Raw genomic sequence first — 26,818 nt, 5'->3', positions numbered from 1 at the left:
ACTTTTACAGATGTTGTTCTTGGTTCTGTAAGGCTGTCTAGCTCAACTTTCACATTCATATGGGATTGACGATTTAGTTGCCATTGGTCCAACCCATTTGCAGGCGGTACCGGATTACATGTGTTAGTGATAGAAGGTTTATATAACCATGTAACCAGATTTATTACAAAAAGGCTCGTGAGGCATCCGAGGGCCATGGAACTGTATAACGATGCTCAAGGAAGAAGTTCACAAGGCTATGGTAGATTTTTATTCTTGGTTGACACATGCCTGGACATATTAGAAGGTAAAGAAAGCAGCTAGTCATAACAAGGAGAGCCTCATGAATGGATATTCCAAACATAGAACGATGAATAAGGAAATCTCAACCCGCAAGAGTTGTCTTGAAGCCAGTTTTGTGAGAAAAGCCAGGACACTTATCAGAAGAGTTGCTGCCTTAAAATATGCTACAGACACCATTTTTAAATCCGAAACTCATCTTGTGATATATTTTTTATTCCGGTAAAACACTAAAACTGACCTTTACTAGGCAAAAGGACCAATACATGTGCTAAATATGAAAAGCCAATCAACAGCTGCCTATTTCAAATGCACTGAGGAGGTCGTAGCGATATCAAAAGATCCAATAGGGGAGAGAAGAGAGAACCAGAGAGTGGGGAGAGAAAGAGGAGGGAGTGAAAGTGAGGTAGGAAAAATGAGAGGGGGGAGAATGAGTGGGGGAAGAAGAGATTCGGAGGAGGAAAGGGGGAGAGAGTTAGGGAGAAAGAGAGGGACAGAGATATACCAGGGAAAGAGAGAGGGGAAGAGAGAGAGGGTCGGGGGGAGAGAAAGGGGGTGGGATGGGGAGAGAAAGAGGGCGGCATGGGGAGAGAAAGGAGGGCGACAAAGGAGAGGGTGGGGAGAGAGAGGGTAAGAAGAGAGAGGAGTGGGGAGAGAGAGGGGGTGGGGAGAGAAAGTCAATCCAGTGTCTGCCTGCTTCTTGGTAACCATAAGCTCAATTGATCAGATATTCGATCCGATATGCTGCTCGGACAACTTTTGACTCTGCGCCGCAAAGCAGGTATTATCAGGCTGTTTGGAAATACCTCTCATTCTAGAACGAGTAAATCTAATGCCTTGTGGATAGGCCGGTTTTCCTCTTACTAACTCACCAACCTTTATTATGCCTAAATATTTTGCCTAGATATATAGCTATTTCTTGGTCTACTGACTACTGCGATGGTGGACAAATTTGCGATATACATCCTGTTTTCTATCTTGCTCCCATGGTAACAGGGTGGTAATTCACAGACAACTACACCCAGTCTTGTTACCAATTGAACTCATGCACAAGTCTATCCTATTAAAGTTAGACTGGCCTTCATCATAGCAAGTTATAGCTACTAATCTTCAATTTATACATAGCAGCTGGACGCATAAATTAGAAATTCAATTGCAACCAATAAGTAGAAATACAGATGCGCTTACATCAGTCTGTTACCCGAAATCTATTTCCTCTGAATTAAAGCATGTTTACTGCCATCTGCAGACAACCATGAGTGCCAGACAAAACCTCAAATATGTAATCAAACATAATACAGTAATGGCATTAGTTCCAAGACGTTGCACTTAGTGAGTATTTGTTTATCAAAAGTTTTTCCACAAATTATGAACAATATAAACAATCTGAAATAAGCAATCAAAATTAAGTTTAATGAACATTCCCAAATTAATTTGAATATACCAACTATATAAATATATTAATTTATATAACTTGAAAATATTTGTACTGGTGAGTTTTCACAGCAGCCAAGCTGCAATGACAAACGGAACAAGTAAATCGTAATACTAATAATACAGAAACAATACAAAAATAACAAACACTGAAACAGCAAAACAATATGCAAAGGTGAGATATTCTGCTGTGGTATATGGCACATCTTCTTCCATCTCCTTTTTTGATTCATTATAACTGCAAGGAGAAGATGCAAATCACTGAATCCCTTAGTAAAGTTAACCATATATAGTATATCCTCCTATAACGTAAATAATCTATTCCCAGGACGTTTATGTTATAGGGATTTTACATTATACAAACAGTAAAATTTATGTAAATTAAAAATTAAAAAAAATTAAAATGAATTATTCGTTAATCTGACCGAATTCACAGATTTATTCAGCCAAATATCACAGAACTATCTGAGCATGCACACCAAATTCCTCACGAAACGCTTTTAATTGGCTAAACAAGTCATTAGCGAGCACAATTCTAGCAGCTTTTGCAATCGGTATAGTCCAAGACAGGTATGATGACACACAATAAAAGTACAAGTGCAATTCAACATAGTCCACACGATGAAACTGCTTAGGTCGCGCTATTGTTGGTTAGCAAACTCACCTATTTGGTTTTGCAGAAAAGAACAAGACATAAACTTAACTTTTTAATTTATTGGCTGCACTGCAACTGCAGTATTATTGGTTCGACAACTTTACTATTTTTTCTTATCACTTTCACTTGATTATTAGGCAATGATTGCAGTAATTTTATAAGTTAAGGAGAATCCACAACTTCAATGTTTATTTACATCGAGTTTTTTTTTAATCTAAACAGCAAGATCTATTATGCTAGAGGAAAACAATAACAAAATTCTATACGTCTAAAAAAAGTAAAACAAAAATATATCTTTACTAAAATAAGAGCTGTCTGACTGTTCGTCTATTCGTCCAAAAGGGTCAAGGTCACAATAAAAGATAGCTTTTGATGATACTCCAACTTGTGACATTAAGATTGGTTGACTGTATTGTAATACCTGAACCAATCGATCGCCCAATTAATTGCTCAGCTACATATTATGTGTGCTTAATCGACACATTTTACGAATTCTCACAGCGAACTAGACTGCAAAGGTACTAGTGTATATATAATAGAAATACTGTACTAAATAGAATAGAATACTAAATAAATAGAATACTGTACCCTAGGACACTTATATTTCGCTAGTATTTAGTTTCGTGAGTAGCTCACAGAGTAAAATTTCGAAGCAACTTAATTTCGCAGCTCTGATGAGTGCGAAAATATAGTGATGTGAAAATAAATGCAGTGGAACAAACATAATTATATTCCTCAGGTTCGGTTCACCGATAAAAAAATTCAATTTGCGACTAGTTTGTAATTGTGAACCGCAGGTAGAATGGTGTGGGCAAGGTCGATAATGCAATTTGATCGCTTGCTGCCATTTGTTTCTTGGACTATCAACAGGCCAGTTTTCACTGGGGCAGCTGGCCGGCTGAGCCGCCCCAACTTTTTGGGAATTTTTTACGGTAAGTACAGTCCAACTCGAAAAACTCGCCCTCAGATAAAATGTAACATTTCATCTCAAACACAAGGTCAACTCAAACGGATTTGTTTGGTCAGTTCCAACGCAATGATAAATTCCTTCAGATAACTCGACCTCAACATCCTTTATTCGAAAAGTTATTTGCCCAACGGCCATGGACGCGGTTTTTGTCGCTGTAGAATGTCACTTCATTCCAAGCCATAGAGACAAACATCAACTTCTAGTAGTTCTTAGACATCATTATTATCATCATCAGAGGCAAAATATTTTTGTTAACGACTTTTATAAAGGTTTGCAAAAGATTCAGTTTTATCAATCACCCGCTTGGCCGTGTCCCATCGAAAGCGTAAAAGCCTCCGAATGAACTTAAAATAAAATCCGCAAAATTGATCTTTGTTAAAACGCTTAAAAGGAAAAGATGTTTTTTTTTCTGAGCGTATTAACTGCGGTCATGTTTTGCCTATTTTAATTTAAAAACGTCTCGTCAGTCACATCACTTAAAACAAAACAAATCTAAAAAAATTACAAGTTATTGAAGAGGTGTCAGTGGTGAATCCAAACCTTTCCAGAGCCATGCTGCTTGTGTAGTACTGCGAGTGTCAGTGCATGTGTCTTATTTTCTTTCAACACACGGTGCTCACTGCATTGATTGATGTCCCCAGCAAACGATAACGCTAACTAATGCATGTGCATTGACATCAAATTCCTATCATTATAAATCATTCCTAATGGGAAAATAATCCTAAATAATTGCAAAATAATAACGTAATAAATTTTGACAGTCAAATTATTTTGTCGGTTTATATTTTAACGATGCTATAGTGGTCGTTAAAAACGTTAAAATAAATGTCGTTATAAAATTCAATTATACAGTATCAATGAACAAAGCTATTTAGTTTCGCTTTTTCGCTCGTTTGTTATGATAGTTTAGTTTCGCACATGAAACTTTCGCGAGAGGATGACACCGCGAAAACGCGAAAGTTAGATGCCGCGAATACATAAGTGTCCTAGGGTATATTAGAAGGATGATTAACTACATCATAGAGGTATGGCTCATTACGGTACATTAGAAGGATGATTAACTACATCATAGATGTATGGCTCATTACAACTAGATGATTAACTCTATGATTAATTACATCATAGAGGTATGGCTCATTACAACTAGATGATTAACTCTATGATTAACTACATCATAGAGGTATGGCTCATTACAACTCTATGATTAACTCTATGATTAACTACATCATAGAGGTATGGCTCATTACAACTAGATGATTAACTCTATGATTAACTACATCATAGAGGTATGGCTCATTACAACTAGATGATTAACTCTATGATTAACTACATCATAGAGGTATGGCTCATTACAACTAGATGATTAACTCTATGATTAATTACATCATAGAGGTATGGCTCATTACAACTAGATGATTAACTCTATGATTAATTACATCATAGAGGTATGGCTCATTACAACTAGATGATTAACTCTATGATTAATTACATCATAGAGGTATGGCTCATTACAACTAGATGATTAACTCTATGATTAACTACATCATAGAGGTATGGCTCATTACAACTAGATGATTAACTCTATGATTAACTACATCATAGAGGTATGGCTCATTACAACTAGATGATTAACTCTATGATTAACTACATCATAGAGGTATGGCTCATTACAACTAGATGATTAACTCTATGATTAACTACATCATAGAGGTATGGCTCATTACAACTAGATGATTAACTCTATGATTAATTACATCATAGAGGTATGGCTCATTACAACTAGATGATTAACTCTATGATTAATTACATCATAGAGGTATGGCTCATTACAACTAGATGATTAACTCTATGATTAACTACATCATAGAGGTATGGCTCATTACAACTAGATGATTAACTCTATGATTAACTACATCATAGAGGTATGGCTCATTACAACTAGATGATTAACTCTATGATTAACTACATCATAGAGGTATGGCTCATTACAACGCATGTTATCTGGTCAAATCAGTTGTGATCAAAACTTGACGTCTTATGAAGCCATCAAGTCTATGTAAGTCTATGTAAAAGGTTGCTTAAACATCCAGTCAAAAGCTCACCTTGCATCAGTTTCTTCATTCACAAACTGACTCGTTTTTGCATCCCAATAAAGAGGAGAAGACGAATGCCTATCAAGTGTAACAAAATAATATTTGAGTATAAATAGATAAATATGAACTTTGCTATCACCAGTCAATTCTATTCGAAGAGAATCAGACCATCAAGCAAAAACAAAATAAAGAATAATAAAGTAAAAGTATGCGTAATGGAAGAAAAAGCATGTTTTCACATAACGTTCTATAATATGGATTGGCAGTACATCACTGTTTGGTACATGTACAAGGTGTTGTAGATTTTTTGGGAAAGTAGGAATGGAATGGATGGTCAGGCAGATTGAAAATACTATCTGAGTATTTTAGGCAGCGAATATCTAATAACGCAGTTCATCAGTATTAAGGGCATTTAACTGTGGATCATAACAGTCTATATCAGGTAAGAATAACCATTAAATTTTTAAAAGCACTTTAATTTTTTTTATCAGTGTTCGATACAAAAGGATACCTTAGAGCAGCATAAGACAGAATGAACAATATATGATTCTGACACAAGAGCGAAGGGCATTTTGGTTTTATGCATATCTTTTTAAGCTGAACGAGAGCATGAGTTGATGGGCAAGTTTTAGAAATAATGAAATCGACATAGCTATTATCCAAAACCCACCGATACTGCAGGCTGACTACGTAGAGCTAAGTGGCAGCAAATGCAAAACCTTGTATATAATAGACAGAGAAAACAACTCGAGGCTGTAATTCTAATTTCATCAATTAATATTTATAAAGTTATATTTTAATTTAAAATACCAGAATAAACCGGAATTTTGCAGATGAGTGACTTCAAGATGATTGTGACTCATGTATGAACATGCTTGAGTCTCATGTAATAGTGTTGTTATCATAGTAAATATCAACAGGAAACAGAAGGTGAACAGTTGCTAACAATATATGATGAGTTAGCCTCTGGTGACACATTGGCCTAGCCTGAGATCATGACACGCTTCAACTTGTCTTGATTAGCATATGTTTATGAACTCACATAGAAGCGTAAGATTCCCAAAACATTTGGCCATGTACATGTAATCTTAGAAGGAAAAGACGCTAACATCATACCCATAGTAGACTTTATCAGAAAATATCAGTACTTTTCTATCCGTTGTGATTATTTTGGATGTTTGAAGTGATCTGACTTAGAGGGTGTTTCAAAATTAAAACCGACAAAACTTGATTGCTGTTAAAAGGCTCAGATTCCAGTGGAAGAGCGATTATAATGTCTATAGTGGCGCATCGGCAAAGAGATCAGCAGAATAGAGATACGTAATGCTACAACATAAATGCAACAGTCGATATCAAGGAAAGAGACAGGCAGCTGCGCAGCTAGGGACACCATTTCAGCACGTAATTTTCTTTTGTGCATTAAACTGCGATCAAGTTTTGTCGATTTTATTCTTAAAACACAAACATGTTTCAGCCTCAGATCATCTCAAACATAAAAGACTAGAAATTCCCCTGTCATACAGCCCACGACCAAAGTGATATTGGAAAAAAAGAAAGGGTACTGATGGTTGAGAAATGCATTATTAGCAGTCAAATGACACTGCAGTGCAATAGGATAACTGCAATGGTAGCTGTAATGTACTGGGTGTGGGTGTTATTATATACAACAAACAGCAATAATGAAAGGAAAATATTATATGTTTATATCTCTCCCCCTGCAATAGGAGAAACGCAATATTGGCTAATATTTTAAGTAAAATGCACTGATATTATTAGAATAACCATTATTATTAATATAGTAATAATATAAAACCAATGCACAATTTTGTTAACATTTCAAAACGTCATAGCTAACAATATCACGAAGTTGTGATATTTATATAGATTTTTAGAAAATCTGTACTACGTAGTGATTGTTCTGTAGTCATCCAAACTTATAATTAATTATTGTAATAATCTCATAAGAACCGTTAGAAAAAATATCATCGTCATTTTCTTTACTTACACAGCATTGGACATCAGTTAGAATACCAAAGCACTCAAGAATGTCTAAAATGTCATTTACTTTGAAATCGGCAAAAATGAAACTTCCATGAAATTATTTCAGTACTCCTACGTTAATTACAGAAACCTTCGGCAATTCGACAATGCTATAGACTGGTGAAATGTGCACGTTATTTGTTTCGTGAAATGCGCACGACTTAATCGTTCTATTCTCTGCCGCTCGGCGTTTCAATTTCCAGTCTTGACTTTGATAAAAGTGAGGCTTAGCAAGTTTTAATAACGATTATCGACCAAATAAATCTGTCTATTTATGTATAATCCGATCAAATGGGTTAGTTTAAGGAATTTGCGGTAACCTTTCAAAGGCTTGGTAACATATTTAAATAGGTTTATATGCGTTTTGTATAATTATTATACTTAAAAGACTTTACAGAAAAATAGTTAAATTTGTTGATAAGATTTTGTAACAAGGGTTTGGTGACGGCCGTTAACGAATAATTTTTCGGGGGTTGTGTGCACATGTGCATTTATCATAAATCTCCCAAACCAATCGCTTCGCTCGTGTTTGGTCGTGGGACAATCACGAATGATAGAAAAATATCGATACTTTCCGACAAAATCTGCTAAATTTTTGTGTAAGTTCGTCTTTAAAAAGGAGACCGTAAGGACAGTGGGACACAAGCTATACTTTAAAAAAGGAGACCGTAAGGACAGTGGGACACAAGCTATACTTTAAAAAAGGAGACCGTAAGGACAGTGGGACACAAGCTATACTTTAAAAAAGGAGACCGTAAGGACAGTGGGACACAAGCTACACTTTAAAAAGGGAGACCGTATGGACAGTGGGACACAAGCTATAGAGACGTCTCTCCCGCAATAGTATATGTAATGGAAAGAAAATTTGACCTGAACCAAGGACAATGTGTCAGAATACTATTATACAAATGGCACTGGGAGAACTCACTTGTTGGCCCTTCAAGTACTTGTGAAATGTTGATATCTGCTAACAACGACTGCTTTCAATATTGGCTGATAAAGTATACATATTATCTCAGTTTTACCTTGCATATGTATGTGTAGGAGGTTCATATGTTAGGGAGTCATATCGGAGTCGTCTTTCCTGGTCACTAAGCACTTCATAGGCTTCCTTAACATCAAGGAATTGCCTGCTACAGCTTTCCTTTCCTAGTGTATCAGGATGCTTTTCCTTGGCAGCCTGTAGCAATAAAACCTCCCAATAGGTCACCAAAGTATTTAGCTTGTGTGAAATTTCACAACCAAAAGGCATAACTTTGGCAAATTAAAAAAGCATAGCTTAAGCTCTTGCACAGCGATACCTTGAGATACAAAAGTCTTGACATACGAGCAATTTGAGGTAGGAGGAAAATCCAGAGCAAATTTATGCTTTGAGATACGAGACAAATTTGAGACATGAATAAATTAGATGGTTATTGATGCGGTCGGTAGGTGACCGAGTGTGCAAGAGGTCGCTTACGAAAACAGCATCACTTGGTTTTTCTCGTCGATCAGTTTGAAGATTTAAAAGTGAAGCACAAAAAGCCGAGTCAATCGGAGAAAAATTAAATTAGAATTAAGTTTAGTGTAACATAAGATTAAAAGCTATCTTTAGGTATGTGTATAGTGACACTCAGATTGCAAGGTTTTATTGTACAATATTTTGACAGCAAACAAGATTTGTTAAGAGTTGCAGCTCTCCAAAACTACATGAATATGGTAACACAGCGTTGTCAAAATTCTTTGTTATACTCTCAAAGAAATAACTACTCTGCCGAGATGCTGTAACAGGGAAACCACATAAAATTCTAGTAACATTTGTCATGTTCTTGACACAGACATCATGTTGCTCGGCCAACTAGTGGATACTTTGAGATTGAGAAATGCAAGTCCCATGCACCAATGTATAGGCAGTAAGTTGAGTCCCATGCACCAATGTACAGGCAGTAAGTTGAGTCCCATGCACCAATGTACAGGCAGTAAGTTGAATCCCATGCACCAATGTACAGGCAGTAAGTTGAATCCCATGCACCAATGTACAGGCAGTAAGTTGAATCCCATGCACCAATGTACAGGCAGTAAGTTGAATCCCATGCACCAATGTACAGGCAGTAAGTTGAATCCCATGCACCAATGTACAGGCAGTAAGTTGAATCATTTTTAGATTTGCACGAGGATTACCACTGTAACGAACTCACACAAGCAGTACTACAGTGATGGACTCTCACAGGCAGTACTACAGTGATGGACTCTCACAGGCAGTACTATAGTGACAGACTCACACGGGCAGTACCACCGTAACGGACTCACACAGGCAGTACTACAGTGATGGACTCACACAGGCAGTACTACAGTGATGGACTCACACAGGCAGTACAAAAGTGATGGGCTCTCACAGGCAGTACTATAGTGACAGACTCACACGGGCAGTACCACAGTAACGGACTCACACAGGCAGTACTACAGTGATGGGCTCACACAGGCAGTACAAAAGTGATGGACTCTCACAGGCAGTACTATAGTGACAGACTCACACAGGCAGTACCACCGTAACGGACTCACACAGGCAGTACTATAGTGATGGACTCTCACAGGCAGTACTACAGTGATGGACTCATACATGCAGTACTACAGTGATGGACTCACACAGGCAGTACTACAGTGATGGACTATCACAGGCAGTACTACAGTGACGGACTCACACAGGCAGTACTACAGTGATCGACTCTCACATGCAGTACTACAGTGACGAACTCACACAGGCAGTACGACAGTGATCGATTCTCACAGGCAGCACTACAGTAATGGACTCACACAGGCAGTACTACAGTGATGGGCTCACACAGGCAGTTGTGTTGGATCCTGCGACCAACACGTAGAGGCGACCTGGGTCGGCTTACTCTACCGGTCTGCATTCACTCTCCACAGGGGCCGTGTAAGTGTTGCCCGTTGACCAACACGCGGAGGCGACTAGGTCGGCTTACACCACCGGTCTACTACAACCACCTTACACGGGGAATTGCTCCCTGAGTGATATTATGCTCGTTCGACAAGGTCGACCTGAGGTCGACCGGGGTCGACAGTGTTTCTATACTCTACTCCCAAAGCACAGTCCGTAGACTGGGGCTCGGAGTAAATAAGTGCTCAGTGTGATTCTGTTATTGCGCAAGGTAACAGAAGAGTGTGGGTCCAAATGCAAAGCATGTATTGAACAACGTAAATGAGCCGAGGCTCTGCCTTAAATACAGCTGAATATGCAAATAAGGTAGCAAAGGCCAGCCTCCTTTAAGGGCGTGGTTACATAAATGAAAAAAGAGAATACAACTCCAAATGATATAAAGAAAAGGAGATGGTAATGCATGTTTCCATCACACACGCCGCCCCTATAGACGACTACCGGCTATATATAAACAAAAATCACAAGAAAAGAAAAAAAAAGATACAAGAAATATAGGAAAACACCAACTATCTACAACAACAAAAAAAAATAAGGAAGTATAATAATATGAGAGACGCCAATTACTAAACGTACCAAGAGAAATACTGATAAACCATGTCGACCGTGTCGTCTAGGAGGTCGACATGCGATTCGCCAGGTCCTCCAGACGACGAGCCGCCCGTCGGAGGTTGGAGGCCTCCTCTCGCAAAGCGTCCACTGTGACCCGGGGTCGTACATCCCCCAGCCGGCTCTGGATGCTGCCTATTGTCGTCAATCTTCTAGGAGCTGGGACCGGTCGTTCCAGCTTGGGCGGACTGCACCACTTCTTCTTCGGGGGAGAGGGGAGAGGTGCCTGGGGCCCTCTTCGCGTAGGCGGCTTGGTTTTAATTGGCCCGTAGGGTGTGGGCTTTTCGAAGGCTGGAGGATTATTTAATTGTACCTTTTTGCTCCATGCCGGGTAGCTATTTCGGTCGACTTCGTATATAGTAATTCCTTTTCCACCGTGAGCCTTCCGTACCTCGGCATCTTTAATCCGAGCCTGATGTTTTGCAATGGTATCTCTCGATGTGGAGTTTCTCCCACATTTGCAGAAGAAGCGTGTAAAATGTTGGGCTATGTGAATTCTGCGCCGTCGAGGGGTAGAGAGTAGTTGTTGGCATAATGGACAGCTAGTACCCTTCTCTCGACATAGTTTCGAGATCATCTTAGCTGTCTCCTCCGCGATCCATTTGGTCGGTAGTGGGAGGTGTGGAGCGTGATTATCCTTCAACGAATCCGTCTCCGAGTCATCCAGGGTTTCACCCGGCGCTGGGTGGAGCTCCAGTGGCATGATCTTTACTTCGGGCAATAGGGGTAAAGCTCCGAGGATCGGTGCAGCCTTCTTCACGGTTTCTTTAGTGACTTCCATGTTGAGAAAAGATATAGGTGTGTGCGCCTCGAGTTGGTAACAAGTAATGAGCGCGTTCTGTCTGGGGCCCAAAATGGCCGCCTTCTGACCTTGCACTCCGAGGGCTTCTCCCGATTGGACGGTGCTAGTGTCGTAATCGGCCAAATACGCGGGAGGCCTCCTGATTCGTTGGGGCCGTGATGCGTCCCCAGCCCCGGTATCACTAGCCTGGGCTCCCGTATTTTCCGTGGCTCTTTCCTCCTCGGGTATCAACTCGCCGCCAGGGTCGGGGTCAATCGTCGAGGTAGGATTGTGTTCCCCTGGGGGGACCAAGGAATCTCCCCTGGGGAATCGAAGTGCTTCTGGCCTTCCTGGCGACCGAGGTATTCGCAACTCCGTCAGTTGGCCAGGCAGGGGCGGCTCTGGAATAGCGACTTCTGGATTATCGTTTCCTCGTGCGATTCGCCTTCTGGGTTGACCCCTCATGTTGGGACGGCGAGCAGGCTCGACTTCAACTGGGGCTCGTCCTTGTTGCACCGGACTGGGGCGACAGAGTCTTAACCTTCCCTCCGCTTGGATAGATCGCTGTCCATACCTCTCTATTTCGTAAGTATGGTTTTCGTGACTCCTTAACACGCGATAGGGCCCCAAGTACTTGGCTGCCAGCTTCGGGTTTTCCCCTCTTCTCCGCCGCTTGCTTAGCAACCACACGAGGTCACCCTCGTTGAATAGCGGAGGCTCTCTCGCATCAGTTGACACAATTTCTTTTTGCCTATCTCGGAGGAGAGTGTGGGCTTGTACCAACCGGTCGTGGACAGTCTGAACATACTCGTGTACGCTTGCGAATGATTCCAGCCTGTTCCCATACAGCAACTGGTCAGGAAGACGTAGTTCCCGACCCAACATCAGATAGTTGGGTGTTTCTTTAGTGGCGGAGTGTGGTAACCCTCGCAGCGTCCGCATGATTTGTGGCAGTAACTGGTCCCAATCTTCCTGTCCTCTGCCCAGCAAGAGAGCTCGTAGGGAGTCACCCAACACACGATTGTTTCTCTCAACCACCCCATTCCCTTCGGGGTGGTATGGGGTGGTCCTAGATTTATCGACTCCCCACAAGTCGCATAGCTCTTGGAATAACGAGGACTCGAATTGGCTCCCCTGGTCGGTATGGATAACCTCGGGTAGCCCGAAGTAACTAAATATCCTCTCGTCTAGGATCTGGGCTACCGTTGGGGCCGTAGCGTCGGGGATGGCTAAAGCATCTGACCACCTAGTGAAATGATCAGTGAGCACCAACACCCAGCTATTTCCTCGAGGGGTCTGAGGCAGGGGTCCCACCAAGTCTACGGCTAGGCGTTGCCATGGCCTCCCGGCGTACAGCCGTTGTCTGTTCCCGGAGGTCCGGCCCTTTCCTGTTTTGGCCCTCTGGCAAACTTCGCAAGAGAGGACTGCTCTCCGGATATCTCCGGCCATACCCGGCCAATACCAGTCCAATTGGACGCGTTTCAAGGTCTTCTCCACCCCGCAGTGTGTTTGCTCGTGGGCTTTCCACAGGATTTCCTGTCTCAGCGTTTTCGGGCATACCACCACCACCTTTTCTCGCCCATTCTGGGTGAGATGGAGGGTCAACACGCCCGACTCGTCGAGCTGGAGCTGGTGGAACATCCGGGCCAGTCGCTGCAGCTCGGGGCTGCCTACCTGCAGCACGGCCTCTTCCACTCCTCTCCGGTTCCTGACGGCCTGGTAAATGACCCCTAGGTCGGTAGCGGCTCTCTGTTGTAGTGCCCGTACTTCATCCAGCGGAGTTTGTACCACCGTCAATTGTTCTGGAACCTTTTGGACTACACTTTCACCAGTTCCCTCAACAATTTTGGTTTCGCTAGTTACCTTGGTGGCTTGTAACTGAGAGTCCTGAGGCCTTCTGGGAGAGTGGTCCGACACTCCGGGTGACCCTGCACCGCCCGGCAGCCGTACTGGGACTGGACTGGTTGGTGTGGGAGTCGGGAGGCCGTGCCCTAAAACAGGTCCGCTGCCAGGTAGTCGAGGCCATTCATCCTCATCCAACTGGCGGAGGTTGGGACTGGATGTTCCTGTGCCTCTTGACGGCTGTATCGGAACTTGGTCCCCTGGCACAGCAGTTTCCCAATTCGTTCCTGGGGTTACTAGAGAGTCGCATACCTGTGACCTCGTTGGCCCTTGATCCCGCCTCTCAATAGCAGCACACTGCCGGCAGTCGACGCACTGTCGTCGACTCAATCCATCGGCGTTCCCGTGTTTATCGCCTTTTCGATGGATAATTCGGTACTTGTGCTCGGCCAGGCTCTCCAGCCACCGGGCCACCTGGCAAGAGGGTTCCTTCCTCCGGTGCAACCAAACCAAGGAGGCATGATCGGTTCGGATGGTAAACTCTCTGCCATATAGGTAGGGCCGGAAATGCCGGACAGCCTGTACCACTGCCAACAACTCCCTTCTGGTTACGCAGTAATTGCGTTCGGCGGAGGAGAGGGTCTTGCTATAGTAGGCTATGGGTCGCTCCGTGCCCTGCTGGACCTGGGATAACACAGCCCCAGTCCCTACGTTACTAGCATCGGTATCTAGCACGTAGGGCAAGGAGGGGTCGGGATATGCCAGTACTGGAGCGTGTGTCAGCGACCATTTGAGCCTAAGGAAAGCTTCCTGTTCCTCTTCTCCCCATTTCCAGGGGACCCCTTCGCTGGTCAACAAGGTGAGAGGTTTGGCGATCGAGGCGTAGTCCGGCACGTATCTGTGATAGTACCCAGTGGTACCCAAGTATGACCTTAGCTGCGTCACGTCCTGGGGTGCTGCCCATCCACTTATGGCCTGAATCTTCTCAGGATCGGTAGCCATCCCCGTGTTGCTGACTATGTGGCCCAGGTACTTGACTTGGGTCTGGAACAAACTGCATTTAGAGGGCTTTAACTTCAGCCCGGCCTGTCTCAATCGCTCTAACACCTCGGCAAGCCTAGTGACATGACTAGAGAAGTCGGCTGACATGACGATGATGTCATCGAGGTACAGCAGCAAGGTTTTCCAGTGTAGCCCTTGGAGGACACGTTCCATCAGCCGCTGGAAGGTAGCTGGGGCGGAGGTCAGTCCAAAGGGGAGCACCTTCCACCTCCACAACCCACTGCGTGTGGCGAACGCCGACCGCTCCTGGGCTTCGGCGGAGAGGGGTACCTGCCAGTATCCGCTCATCATGTCCAAGGTACTGAAGAACCTACTGCCAGACAAGGCGTCCAAGCTCTCATCAATCCGGGGGAGGGGGTAGGCGTCCTGGCGAGTGACACTATTAAGTTTCCTATAGTCTACACACAATCGCCACGCCCCGTCCTTCTTCCTCACCAAGACCACCGGAGAGCTCCAGGCCCCGTGAGCGGGCTCAATCATGCCTTGCTTTTCCAGGGCCGAAACCTGTCGTTCGATTTCGGCTTCCTTCTCGTGTCCTACACGGTACGGGTGTTGACGGATGGGTTGTGCCTCTGGGAGGAGGGGGATCTCGTGTTGTACCAGGGTGGTACGCCCCATGTCTTCACTCCCTTGGCTGAATACATCCGCATAACGGGTCAAAAGGTCTTCCATCCTTCGGTGCTCGGTAGGGGACGAGCAATGTGGTGCCGCCTGTTGGAGCATGTCTAGCATGTGGGGAGGTACGTTGGAGACAGGAGGGGGAGTTTCTTTGGAAATCTCGGCTTCTCCCTTCGCTGTCCAGGGGGCCCCTATTTCGTCCGGCCCAACCCCAGTGTATTGCCCCACGACCGTTCCTGCCGTCACGCTGACGGGATGGTCGGTGGGGTTCATACAACGGATGGCCACTCTCCCCTTCTCACCGGGTTGGTGTAGGCTGGCGGCCACCATGTATCCGTTTTTCGTTCCCTCAATTAACCCGACTGGCTGATAGGAGGAGGACGTGAGACGTCCGGCAATCAGGACCTCGGTTCGAGGGGGAAGCGTTGTGGCTCGCATTATTTGAACGCTGCTTGTCAGAGGTCGACCCTCTCGGTCAGTGCAAGTCAACTTCTGTCCATTTAACACCAACGTGGGTTGCTGAAAGTTCATCTCGCAGTGGTGGTCGACCAAGAAGGGCATGCCCAGGATGGCGTCCTCCTTCAGGGCACATACCACGAGAGACACAGTAACCTGGACACTCCTGACTCTGACCGGGAGAGTGATGAGTCCGTGGAACTGCAGCCGGGTACCATCTGCCATTTGTCCATAGTCCTCCCGGACCTCCAATTTGCTTTTGACATCTTTAGGTAACCGCTCAAAGACATGTCGTCCCAACAAATTAGAGGTGCATCCGGTGTCCACGAGGAATTGGTCGGGCTGACCTCCGATGCGACCTGGCAAGAAATAGCTGCTATTATGCGGCTTCCATGATTCGTCTCCGTGAGTCCGTCTGGCTTTGCTCGTCCTCTGGGGGCCTTTTTTGGAAGGCCGAGACGGCTTTGGCCAGACGTACGTTTCGTCCTTGGCTTCTGAGGGTGGGAGACCTGCACACTCAGGTAAAGGTTGATATTGGTTATGCAAGGGGACCGGTGGCGAGCAGGGGGGGAGCCTGTGTCGCCTAGTCCGTCGTGGCCGTTGCCACTGTCCTTGCAAGGGTATATTTGATCCACAGTCAGTACTTCCCCCTACTGCTGTGGATGGTAACCGTTTCCCGACCTCGTGACTTGAGGCTGTTGTCCTTGGGAGGCTTGGGGGTACCGGCGTTGGGTGTGCCCTGTCTGGCCGCAACCCCAACAATTTGGTCCCCTTTTTTCCACTCCCCGTTGTCCCAACAGCTTCCCTTCCCTCAGTCCATCCGCTAATCCCTTAATAGCCATCAGGACGTCGTTCAAGGTGGCTGATGGGGGGTCCGAATGGACGGGGGCGACTGTAGCGGGGGTAACCTCTTCCTCCTCCACCGTCATTATTAGAGGTCGGGCACCAGGCCGAGGAAGAGTGGGCTAGATTTGCAGGAACTCGTTCCCCGCCTGCACTGCTTCCTCCAAGCTCTGTGCCTTCATTGCTAACAGGTGGCGTTGGAGGGGCGTATTTCCCAGTGTCAGAGAAAACGCATCCATGGCCATACTGGACTGGTAGGATTCTGGAAGGTCAGCGTACGCTATCTTCACCAGACGCTCCATCTCTGTGGCATGTTCTTGGAGGCTCGTCTGTGGTTCCCTTTTTAGGTGGATTCTACTCCTAGCCTCTCTCGGGGAGAGCCCGTACTTCATGCGTAAAGCCGAGAAGATGGAGGCAGGTGAGTCCCCTCGACTGCAGCCTCTGGCTCCCTCCTTCAGGGTCTCCCGCAGGTGGAGGAGCGTGGCCTTCTCACTCCACTCATTTGCTTCCGCAACCTCTTCGAACTGGGAGATGAATAACTCTACATCCTCACTCCCATCGAACTTCGGAGGCTTGAAGCTGGCTCCCCCTCTGGGTATCTGTAAGGCTCTAGTGATAGCCTCTGTCAGTTGCCCAATCTGGTCGACCTGCTGTAACTCTGCCTCAGCCAGATCTCTGGTAGCATTCCGTCGGCTGTTTGGCATGGTTACTAGGTTCGTCTTATAAGTCCTAATTACCGCAGTTAAATCCCACTGCTGCCACCAGTGTGTTGGATCCTGCGACCAACACGTAGAGGCGACCTGGGTCGGCTTACTCTACCGGTCTGCATTCACTCTCCACAGGGGCCGTGTAAGTGTTGCCCGTTGACCAACACACGGAGGCGACTAGGTCGGCTTACACCACCGGTCTACTACAACCACCTTACACGGGGAATTGCTCCCTGAGTGATATTATGCTCGTTCGACAAGGTCGACCTGAGGTCGACCGGGGTCGACAGTGTTTCTATACTCTACTCCCAAAGCACAGTCCGTAGACTGGGGCTCGGAGTAAATAAGTGCTCAGTGTGATTCTGTTATTGCGCAAGGTAACAGAAGAGTGTGGGTCCAAATGCAAAGCATGTATTGAACAACGTAAATGAGCCGAGGCTCTGCCTTAAATACAGCTGAATATGCAAATAAGGTAGCAAAGGCCAGCCTCCTTTAAGGGCGTGGTTACATAAATGAAAAAAGAGAATACAACTCCAAATGATATAAAGAAAAGGAGATGGTAATGCATGTTTCCATCACACAGTACAAAAGTGATGGACTCTCACAGGCAGTACTACAGTAATGGACTATCACAGGCAGTATTACAGTGACGGACTCATACAGGCAGTACTACAGTGATCGACTCTCACAGACAGTACTACAATCATGGACTCACACAGGCAGTACTACAGTCGTGGACTCACACAGGCAGTACTACAGACAGACAGAGTTCTTATTATAGTAAAGATCATCGCTGTAATGGATAAGAGGATTTCCACATTAAGCTCGGGCACAGGCTAAACTGCTAATGTGATTACTGCAACTTGGAGTCTAAACTGGACAATGACTGAAATTTTGAAAACATTAGAGACAAACATCAAAAAAAGAATTATGAGTGAAAACCACAAGAAGCCTTGTGACGTATTCCGCAATAACTATAATTCACAAACCACAATAAACTCTAATAGGCTTTGTCTTAAGCACTGTTATTCCATGCTTCAACCGGGTTGGGATGCACCCTACCGTTTCAACAATTCAGAGTTGTACTGCATATAATAGATCTAAGATTTGCGCTGTATCCCTCTAAACAGAACTTGTTAAAGTAAACTCTTTTCGGGTCATGGTCGCATTTCCATTCATGCGTAGTAAATTACCAGATGTAAAAAGAAATTATTCCGTTACCCTTATATGAGAGCAACTCATCCTTGGCATGTAAATGTTAATGTAGAGGCAAAACGTCAAATAGAAACAGTAGAGTAGCAATAGAACGTTTTCATAGCAGAGGCCCTCGCGGTTGTGCGCTGAAATTTTTTACCTTTTTTCGGTTTGTAACCATCCAATGAGCATTTCTATAATGTCAAAGTACTCTCAGAGCATATCTTGGCAGAATTAGCGAATCGGAATGGCTTCAATTACTGTTTTCATGATTTGGAGTGGAAGCAACGCCGAACCCATTTGAAGCATAGAAACCTAGCTAAAAAGACACCATGGTTTCCTTGAGAAATGTTTGCGTCACACCTTAATGAACTTCACAAAATTTAAAGTGAACTGCTTGCACATAGTCTAATAGCTTATGTCTGAAATTAAAAAATCTAGAATACGTCTTACCGATAAATAAGCATTTCTAATCTCCCGGGGTGACGCATCTCGAGCAATGCCAAGGACACGATAGTGGTCCCTCAAGGGCAAGTGCCGGCAAAACTCAGGCGCTGAAGTGTAGATTAATCGATTTGAGCAGTTGTGCTCTCCTGACACAGGCACAGCCCAAGCGTACCCACCTGTGATATGAAGAAACGGTTGGTTTCTCAAAAGTCTGTTGCAAAGGCTTGGAGAAATCATCACCTATCAAAATTGAAATATAGTACAATATTAGAAAATTATATGAATGAGAAAGCCGACATACATACACTATAGACAGGCAACTTCTTCTGGTACATCAAAATTACATAAACATCAAACATATTTGAGCGACTGTCATTTCCGTAATAAGCCGATTTGTAGCTTGAACTTTTACCAACTTGCTATTTAGTGACCAAAATTTAAGAAATATTATCTAGTTCTTTGATTTAGAGCTAAATTCTGAGCTGTCGGATATGATATAAACATGTTAGGTTCTTGGTGTGATGAAAGGCAAGTGGTCAGAGCTTGAGATGCAACAGACTTGATGTATATAATATACAGCAATATTTTGACTTTATTCCATAAAATAAAAGAGAAACTGAGCTATAAAACAAAAGCTCAGTCAGACTATCAGTAAAAACACAGGAATATACAGTTTTCTATTGTTTAGCAACCAGTATTAGTTACTAAAATGTGAGCCAACCAATGTGCCACAATCTGTAACACAGCACAACAGAAACTGGTGAAATAGCCTGAAAACTCAAGGCTGGTTCACACTATGTCGCCGTCTGTCAGAGGTGTCCTCTCAGTAATTATTCATCACATATGCGCAACATAAACCGTTGGCATTGCTGCGGCAACGCGGATATGTTGAGAACGATTGCAGCTGTCAAACTTTCCAAATAGTTTGTCGAGTATCACGGATGGCCCGTAAGAATGTGCACCGCGGTGAATGACTGCCGTGGATGGCTTGATCTATATTTTCTTTCATGACATTTGCTGCGGGACTAGTATTTCATATTTTCCACCGTGGCATTATGTAACATGAATGCTATGTGAAAACTAATAGCTGATGTAACAGCATTATGTAACATGAATGCTATGTGATAACTAATAGCTGATGTAAACACATGTGTTTGCCCGTGATAGTGTGAACACTGTTATTATCGACGATCATCGAAGTATTGGGATTAAACCGACATACGGTGATACAGTATGAACCAGCCTTTACCAATGGTGTATCTCACAATATAGACTCAGAAAAACATAAAGCCGAGAGCAGATAAAATGAGCAGAGCAATAACAATGTAGGCAACGGTTGCAAAGTCTCCAGAGCCTGCAACAGCAGTATCTGTCCGCTTGTAGGACTCGTCAGTATCTCTAAAATAGGAAATCAATGATAACCTTTCAATTAACTACAGCAAACATTCACCAAACATCTACATATGATTGGCTGTTTAAACAGAGACATGACCATTGCTTTCTACTCCAACAATAATAAAATGACATATAATTGTGGATTTCGTACAACTAACATTTACTTATTTTAATTCAGTGATTTCAAAGCTATATGTTAAATGTGGGAAGGTAAGTCACACTTACATATTAATTTATACTAGAAAAAAGCACATAGCGCAGCTATTACTGTCACCATAGCTGCTTCTGATCAATAATATAAGAAAAAATAAAAAATTATAAATTCAAATCAAAACAGAAATAACCACTATAGAAAACTCGTTGCCACGCCAATAAATTATATGTATGTCTTATAGCGCATCACTATTGGCTTCAAAACGATTACAAACTTGGCAAAGTGACTATAAACTAAACAAAAGGTTAGAGCCATTATCCATACTTACAATGAATCTGGGTGAAACCTCCGTGGTTTGAAAGTGTCGCTAACATCTCTGTCCCAATTTCTAACTTTAGCCTGGTACCTATAGAAGAATAGAACAGAGCTGAATAGAACAGAGCTAAATAGTATGGAACAATGTTGCATGAAACAATGCCACAGTGATGTACCATTGAGATATTTGAACAACAGTAACATGGTGCAAACTTAAATACCCCTTTTAGTAAAATATTGCACCGAAAACCTTATTAGTAAACATATAAAAACCTATGCACATTGTACTATTTACCTTTTGCTATGAAAGAGTCAATAGAATTCTTTTCTCCCTAATCAAAAGAAGCAAACCTAAAGAAAAGACAACTCCTTATAAAATGGAAAATCATTACTTCAGCTAAATATTTAATAATTTGTTTATTAAGAATTGTACAAATAAATTTTTTGTAAACAACTTGCAGTCAAATTTAAATTTTTAACAATATTAATGGCAAATTTTGACAAATCCATATTGACGAATATTGCTAATTCGAGACTCCAACATACTCAATCCACTATTGTTTGTTTCAGTTTATAAACTTTCTGCCACTAGTCTTCAAATTCACTATCACGACTCTTGCGTAATATTATTAGAGTGCCAACCTTTAAAACACTTTTGTTCAACACACAAAACAATTCCTGATTTCTATCTTTTCATTTTTTTTCTTTTGACATTTAACGAAAAACATCATAATGTTGCCAAATACCAAATTTATACATACATGCATATAATGGATGGGAGGAACTCAACAACAGCAACATCTTTCATAAATGCAGTACGAAACCTGTTAACCTGGATGGTGCTTCAAAGCATTAAGCTTAACACAAAACTAACCGATCTTTAGTTGCCTGTTGCTGTTTGTATCCCACATGCACAAGGTCATATTCAGACCTTCTCTTAGGGTCATTGAGCACTTCGTATGCTTCCTGTATGCCTATGAAATCCTCTCCTGGCGCGAAGGAATGAGACGTGCCAGGTCGATCAGGGTGCGTCTTTTTGACAAGCTAGATTCATAACAATATACCTGTAAACCACTGACAATGCAGATGTAGAGGTGATAAAATAAGACATAGTTGTCTATAGATTAGAATTTCTAATAATCGTCTTCGTATTTATAAAATACGCGAAAGATTATTAAATTAGGCTCAAAATTTTTTTTATTATTTTAAATGCCGTTTCCAATAACCAAAATATTAATAAATCTCCACATATTGATAAATCTGCTAACCATCTCCCAGTCATTAATAGTTTACAATATATAACTTGTAGCGAAGTTATAATGAAACTGTCTTTAAAAACAGAAATGAGATACTCGAAGAATAGAAAAAAGGGAGAACCAATGAGTATAAAATAACTCACCTCCACATAGGCTTCTCTTATTTCTTTACTCGAAGCATCTTTGGTAACCCCGAGGATCTTATAGTAATCTTTTTGTGTGCTGCTCACAGATGTATGAAAACATGAAACTGAGCCGGATTCGCATAAAGGTAATTTGTAGAGCCGAGGTGTTCCGATGCAAGATCCAAGAGACAAAATTTCTCTACGCGTGACTAACCAGTTGCACAGGCCAACAGCCCGCCTTCTCATTATTGCACGAGGTAACATATAGCTCTAAAAACCAGCAAAAATACTTAATAAAATCTTGATACAGGTAGAATTTCAGCTGAAACTTGAATGAAAGCCAATCTATCCTTAGTATGGAAAGATTATCTGCCAACCAAAGATTCGATCAAACAGTTCTCAACTATGAAAACATCACTGTGTTTCTGTGCTTCGAATGGGTTCGGAGTAGCCCGCAGCCTATTAATTCGCACCCAACCGTTTCAACAATTCAGAGTTGTACTATATAGATCTTCCCAAGATTCACAATACATCACTCAAAACAAAACTTGTTAAAGTAAACTCGTTTTCGGTCACGGTCCCTTTTCAATACATGCGTAGTCAACTTGGTGCACTAAGTCAGGATGCTGATCACAATTTGACTTTAATTTTCCTTAGTGCTCTAATGTATATCACAAGATACCAACAGAATTTACTACTTAGTATACAGGTCTTACTTCAGAAGTCACATGAACGACAATCGCTTCTTTCCTTGAAGAACTTTTTGAAGCCAGAAGAGTTAAGTCTAGGAAAAGGTGGGCCAAATTTTTTTTACCAGTGGAAAGGGCTTAGCAGGGAATAATCGACTCGCAACCATCAGTTGTGAGAGTTTCTATGTCCAATAACAATCTCACAGCAAAAACCACACAAAAAAATTCCCTACACATGGGAGCCAGCTGCTCTTCATATGCGAGCACTATTTCTGGGTTAAAATCAGTGAAGCACGCATTTAAAACTGTTTGAACCTTTTAAAACAGTACCATCACAGAATTGAAAAATCATGATAAGGCACATGTCCACCAAGAATTGTGCCATGTACAATAATTGATTTGTTAATATCAATAATCAATATAATATTGATAATCGATACAAAAAATGATGTCAACTTTTTTCATAAACATGGTTTTATGAAAGGTTCTCATTTGGTTTGTAGTTGTGATGCCATAAGTTGCATAACTAAAACAAACTGAAAAACACAGGCTACATGCAACAGCCATGAAACACAGGCTACATGCAACAGCCATGAAACACAGGCTACATGCAACAGCCATGAAACACAGGCTACATGCAACAGCCATGAAACATAGGCTACATGCAACAGCCATGAAATTAACAAACTCTTATAGATCATCGTCAGCTAGGCTATTAACTTCCGTTTAACTGACACCCGCAGGCACAAGAGCTTGGTGATTATAATGACAACAATATATAGATGTACATGTATATAGTGCTTTATTGATAGCAATAAATAAAAAACTCACATTCTTCCGTTCTCGCAGAATGACCAATAGAGTTCAACTTTATGACATCATACGTCATGAGAAACTATCCCGGTTGATCAGGGTACCTGCTGTAAATCGAGGATATGTGTTATTTGTTTAGATTCGTATCTGGTTGTCACATCATCCTGTCACGTTATCTGGTTCCATAATTTATATTTATCTACACGCCATGCTGCTCCCTTGTGTAAAATGTTACATTATTCGATAAAGTGTTGCCAACATTTTAACAGTTCTACCAACACATCTACGAATGTAAAACAGGAGCAATTCCCAATGCATGTAACAACTTTTATGTAATATACATGTATATATGTATATTACATGTTATATATGTAATATACAATTATATATGTTATATATGATATATTATATATATTACAGTTATATATGTAATATACATGCATATATGTATATGCAACATATATGCAATATATATATATATTTTTTTATGCAGTTACAAAACTTGTTGTTCACGGTTAATCGTTGGTATCGACCCTCTGTGTTCCATAGATGGGAAAAACCTACTCTATGCACAAGTGGCCCAAATTAATTAGTTGTAGTCCAATGACAGACACCGCTTGTACCCCTAGAAAGAGCTTGCAAGTTTAGCTAAGGAAGCGAAACTCCCGAAATGTTTGAAAAAATATTAAATTATCCAAATAGATATGAGAAAACCTGAGTTATGTGAATTATATCACCTTTATATGCACACAATAAATTGACTGAGATGCCATATTCAACTTTTCATTATAAACCAAATAGCACACAATGGTGCCTAGAACCAGTTTTACATGGACATTACGTATTTATGCAAAACTAACCTATTTCATAATTAAAGTATATATATCTAAACCTATCTGGATTAAAGATGTTAAAATTAAAGATTAGCAATTTAAATTCAAAATACCATTTGAAAAATCGATTTGAATTAAATATGGCCAAAGGTATCATAACAGATATTTTTGAAAAGTTGGACATGTGATGAGAGTATAAATGAGGCACCAATCATTATCAAAACAATTTTTTAGATAAAAAGATAATGAATTTTCAGTATTAAAAGCAAGAGAATAATTATTATGTGTAGATCGCTCTCAGAGGACCCAAAACGGGTAAGCACGACAAATGTGCTGAAAAATTGGCCCTATAGGTAAAAAGAAAGCTGGACCCTTTCTGAATTTACCAAAATAAGAAAGTAGCTTATAAAAGCAGCTACACAGAATATCACCCCGTAGCGGGATGACACCATCAAAAGCTGATGAAGTTGACATGCATCCACAGCTCAAATGACAAAATACTAAGGCAGAACAACATCCGTAGTTTAGCTATAAGTATGTATGTCATGATAAAAATTAAAACGATTATAGAAGATGCAACATGGGGAGGAAGCATTGACTTTGGAACTAACTTTAATGTTGCCAAATTTGACTAAGTAACAGATACAGTCAACAAAACAACAACTGTTATTGACAGCTAGAAATGGAACAATTTATTTTAATTTTTCAGCATATGTGGGTTGGGTAAATTCAGTGGTGAACTAGAAAAACAGGACGACAGTTCAAAAAAATGATTTAAGTGAAATAATCCTGCCAATATATTTCACTTCATCCAGTCAGCTTATCAAAAATAGCATTTCTAAGTACTACAGAAAAAAAATTGAGCTATAAAAATTTCAATGCAAATGGTTAAAAATGAGTTCAAGTGTAAACGGGAATAGGATACCATCATAGACAAACTGTGACATTCACGATACACCTAATTTGAAGTTTGATCGTATATGTTTAGTAGCTTAGTAGTAGTCTATGTTTAGGTTCAAAGACTGTGTTCAGCCAGTTCTATTTACTGAGCTGGGAAACAGTCCCAACATCGACAAGTCCGAACCTAGACAAGTCCCAATCTCGACAGAGGTTGGTCCGAATCTAGACAAAGGTTGGTCCGAACATCGACAAAGGCTGATGCAGTTTTACAATAATTTAATCTTCAACAAATAATAAATGTCTTTTTGCAGTTCTATCCTCACTTCAAAAAATAACAATCAAAGCTACTCACTGAAGTTTAGCTAGCAAATTTTGCTAGCTTAACAGTCAACCATATTTATGATTGTTACTTGTTTTAGCATTCGTTCTATATTTAGGTTGGGCAAAATATTGTTCGGCTTACATAAGCTGGGGAGTGCTGCATCAAATGGATCACAAGATATTTTTGCGCAAATAAATCTTTTACATATAAATCGCTCATTTATTATGAAAATAGTAGATGGTAAAATAGTAAAACTGCTGTCGAGATTGGACCAACCGTTGTCGATATTCAAACTCGTCGAGTTTCAAACCAGTCGAGGTTCGGACTATAAACCACTGAGCTTCCCTGTAAAAGCAATATGTATTGCCCTAATGTCAAGGAGACCCTGATAAAAGCTTTCATAATTAACCTGTTCTTAATGAATTAGCTGGATTTTAGGTTACAACAAGAAGAGCAGTTATTTGTTAACAAAAACTATGGTATTAGGCCCGGTGTATAGTTTGTAGCTGCCTTGAACACTGTTCTACGCAGTGTACAACTTCACCATCCTTCAATAACAGCCTGCACAAACTTTTCAGTATACATTTTGTATTATGTGAACAGCAAATACTGCCAAATAGATAAAATTATACTAGCAGCTAAAACATAGAACGTGACTAAAGCTAACTCGATTGCCCGTAACAAAAATCTTAAATTATTAATTCAACGAGAGGAACACTCAAGCTAGTAGACAATTCAGAAGCCTACATAATTTGACCAGAATGCTCTCAGATAAGACACTGGATTTTATTATAGCTAAATGTCAATGGGTAAAGCGTAGTGCTTATACGATATTCAAAACACACAATAAAAACTGAGCATGAAAGCTAGCATCTAGAAAGCACAATATTATAACTCATAACACATACAGTAAAATATATCAGTGTACAATTACAAACACTGTAGCTTATACAACCGGACCTAGTTGTGTGTAGCGCAGGCGTAATTCCCAATATAGTTGCCTTGTCGAGCCCGGTGTCGGTAATTCTAACCTTCGAGCTAGGGTGCATTG

At 41.6% G+C, this 26,818-nt stretch overlaps 1 protein-coding gene across 3 annotated transcripts; it reads right to left on the bottom strand.

Annotated features, from left to right (window-relative positions):
• Nucleotides 1–1,488: 1,488 nt before the first annotated feature.
• Nucleotides 1,489–26,782, bottom strand: LOC137387306 (chaperone protein DnaJ-like). 3 transcript variants are annotated; one of them, XM_068073681.1, is made up of 6 exons: nucleotides 26,728–26,764; nucleotides 23,731–23,819; nucleotides 18,972–19,205; nucleotides 8,497–8,651; nucleotides 5,441–5,509; nucleotides 1,489–1,951 (listed from the first exon to the last, which is right to left on the bottom strand). In XM_068073681.1, the coding sequence occupies exons 3-6, from the start codon at nucleotides 19,200–19,202 to the stop codon at nucleotides 1,828–1,830; spliced, it is 579 nt and encodes a 192-aa protein (XP_067929782.1). In that variant the 5' UTR covers nucleotides 19,203–19,205; nucleotides 23,731–23,819; nucleotides 26,728–26,764; the 3' UTR covers nucleotides 1,489–1,827. The 3 variants fall into 3 exon arrangements, with proteins under 3 accessions (XP_067929782.1, XP_067929783.1, XP_067929781.1); XM_068073682.1 differs by lacking the exon at nucleotides 26,728–26,764 and adding an exon at nucleotides 26,676–26,698; XM_068073680.1 differs by lacking the exons at nucleotides 1,489–1,951; nucleotides 5,441–5,509; nucleotides 8,497–8,651; nucleotides 18,972–19,205 and adding exons at nucleotides 20,070–20,363; nucleotides 20,843–20,920; nucleotides 21,704–21,873; nucleotides 22,229–22,480 and having other exon boundaries at nucleotides 26,728–26,782.
• Between the last annotated feature and the right edge of the window lie 36 nt (nucleotides 26,783–26,818).

Source organism: Watersipora subatra, chromosome 2, assembly GCF_963576615.1.
Source record: "Watersipora subatra chromosome 2, tzWatSuba1.1, whole genome shotgun sequence".
Classification (NCBI taxonomy): domain Eukaryota; kingdom Metazoa; phylum Bryozoa; class Gymnolaemata; order Cheilostomatida; family Watersiporidae; genus Watersipora; species Watersipora subatra.
Note: the sequence above shows the minus strand (reverse complement) of the source record. Positions and strands in the feature narration are given on the sequence as shown.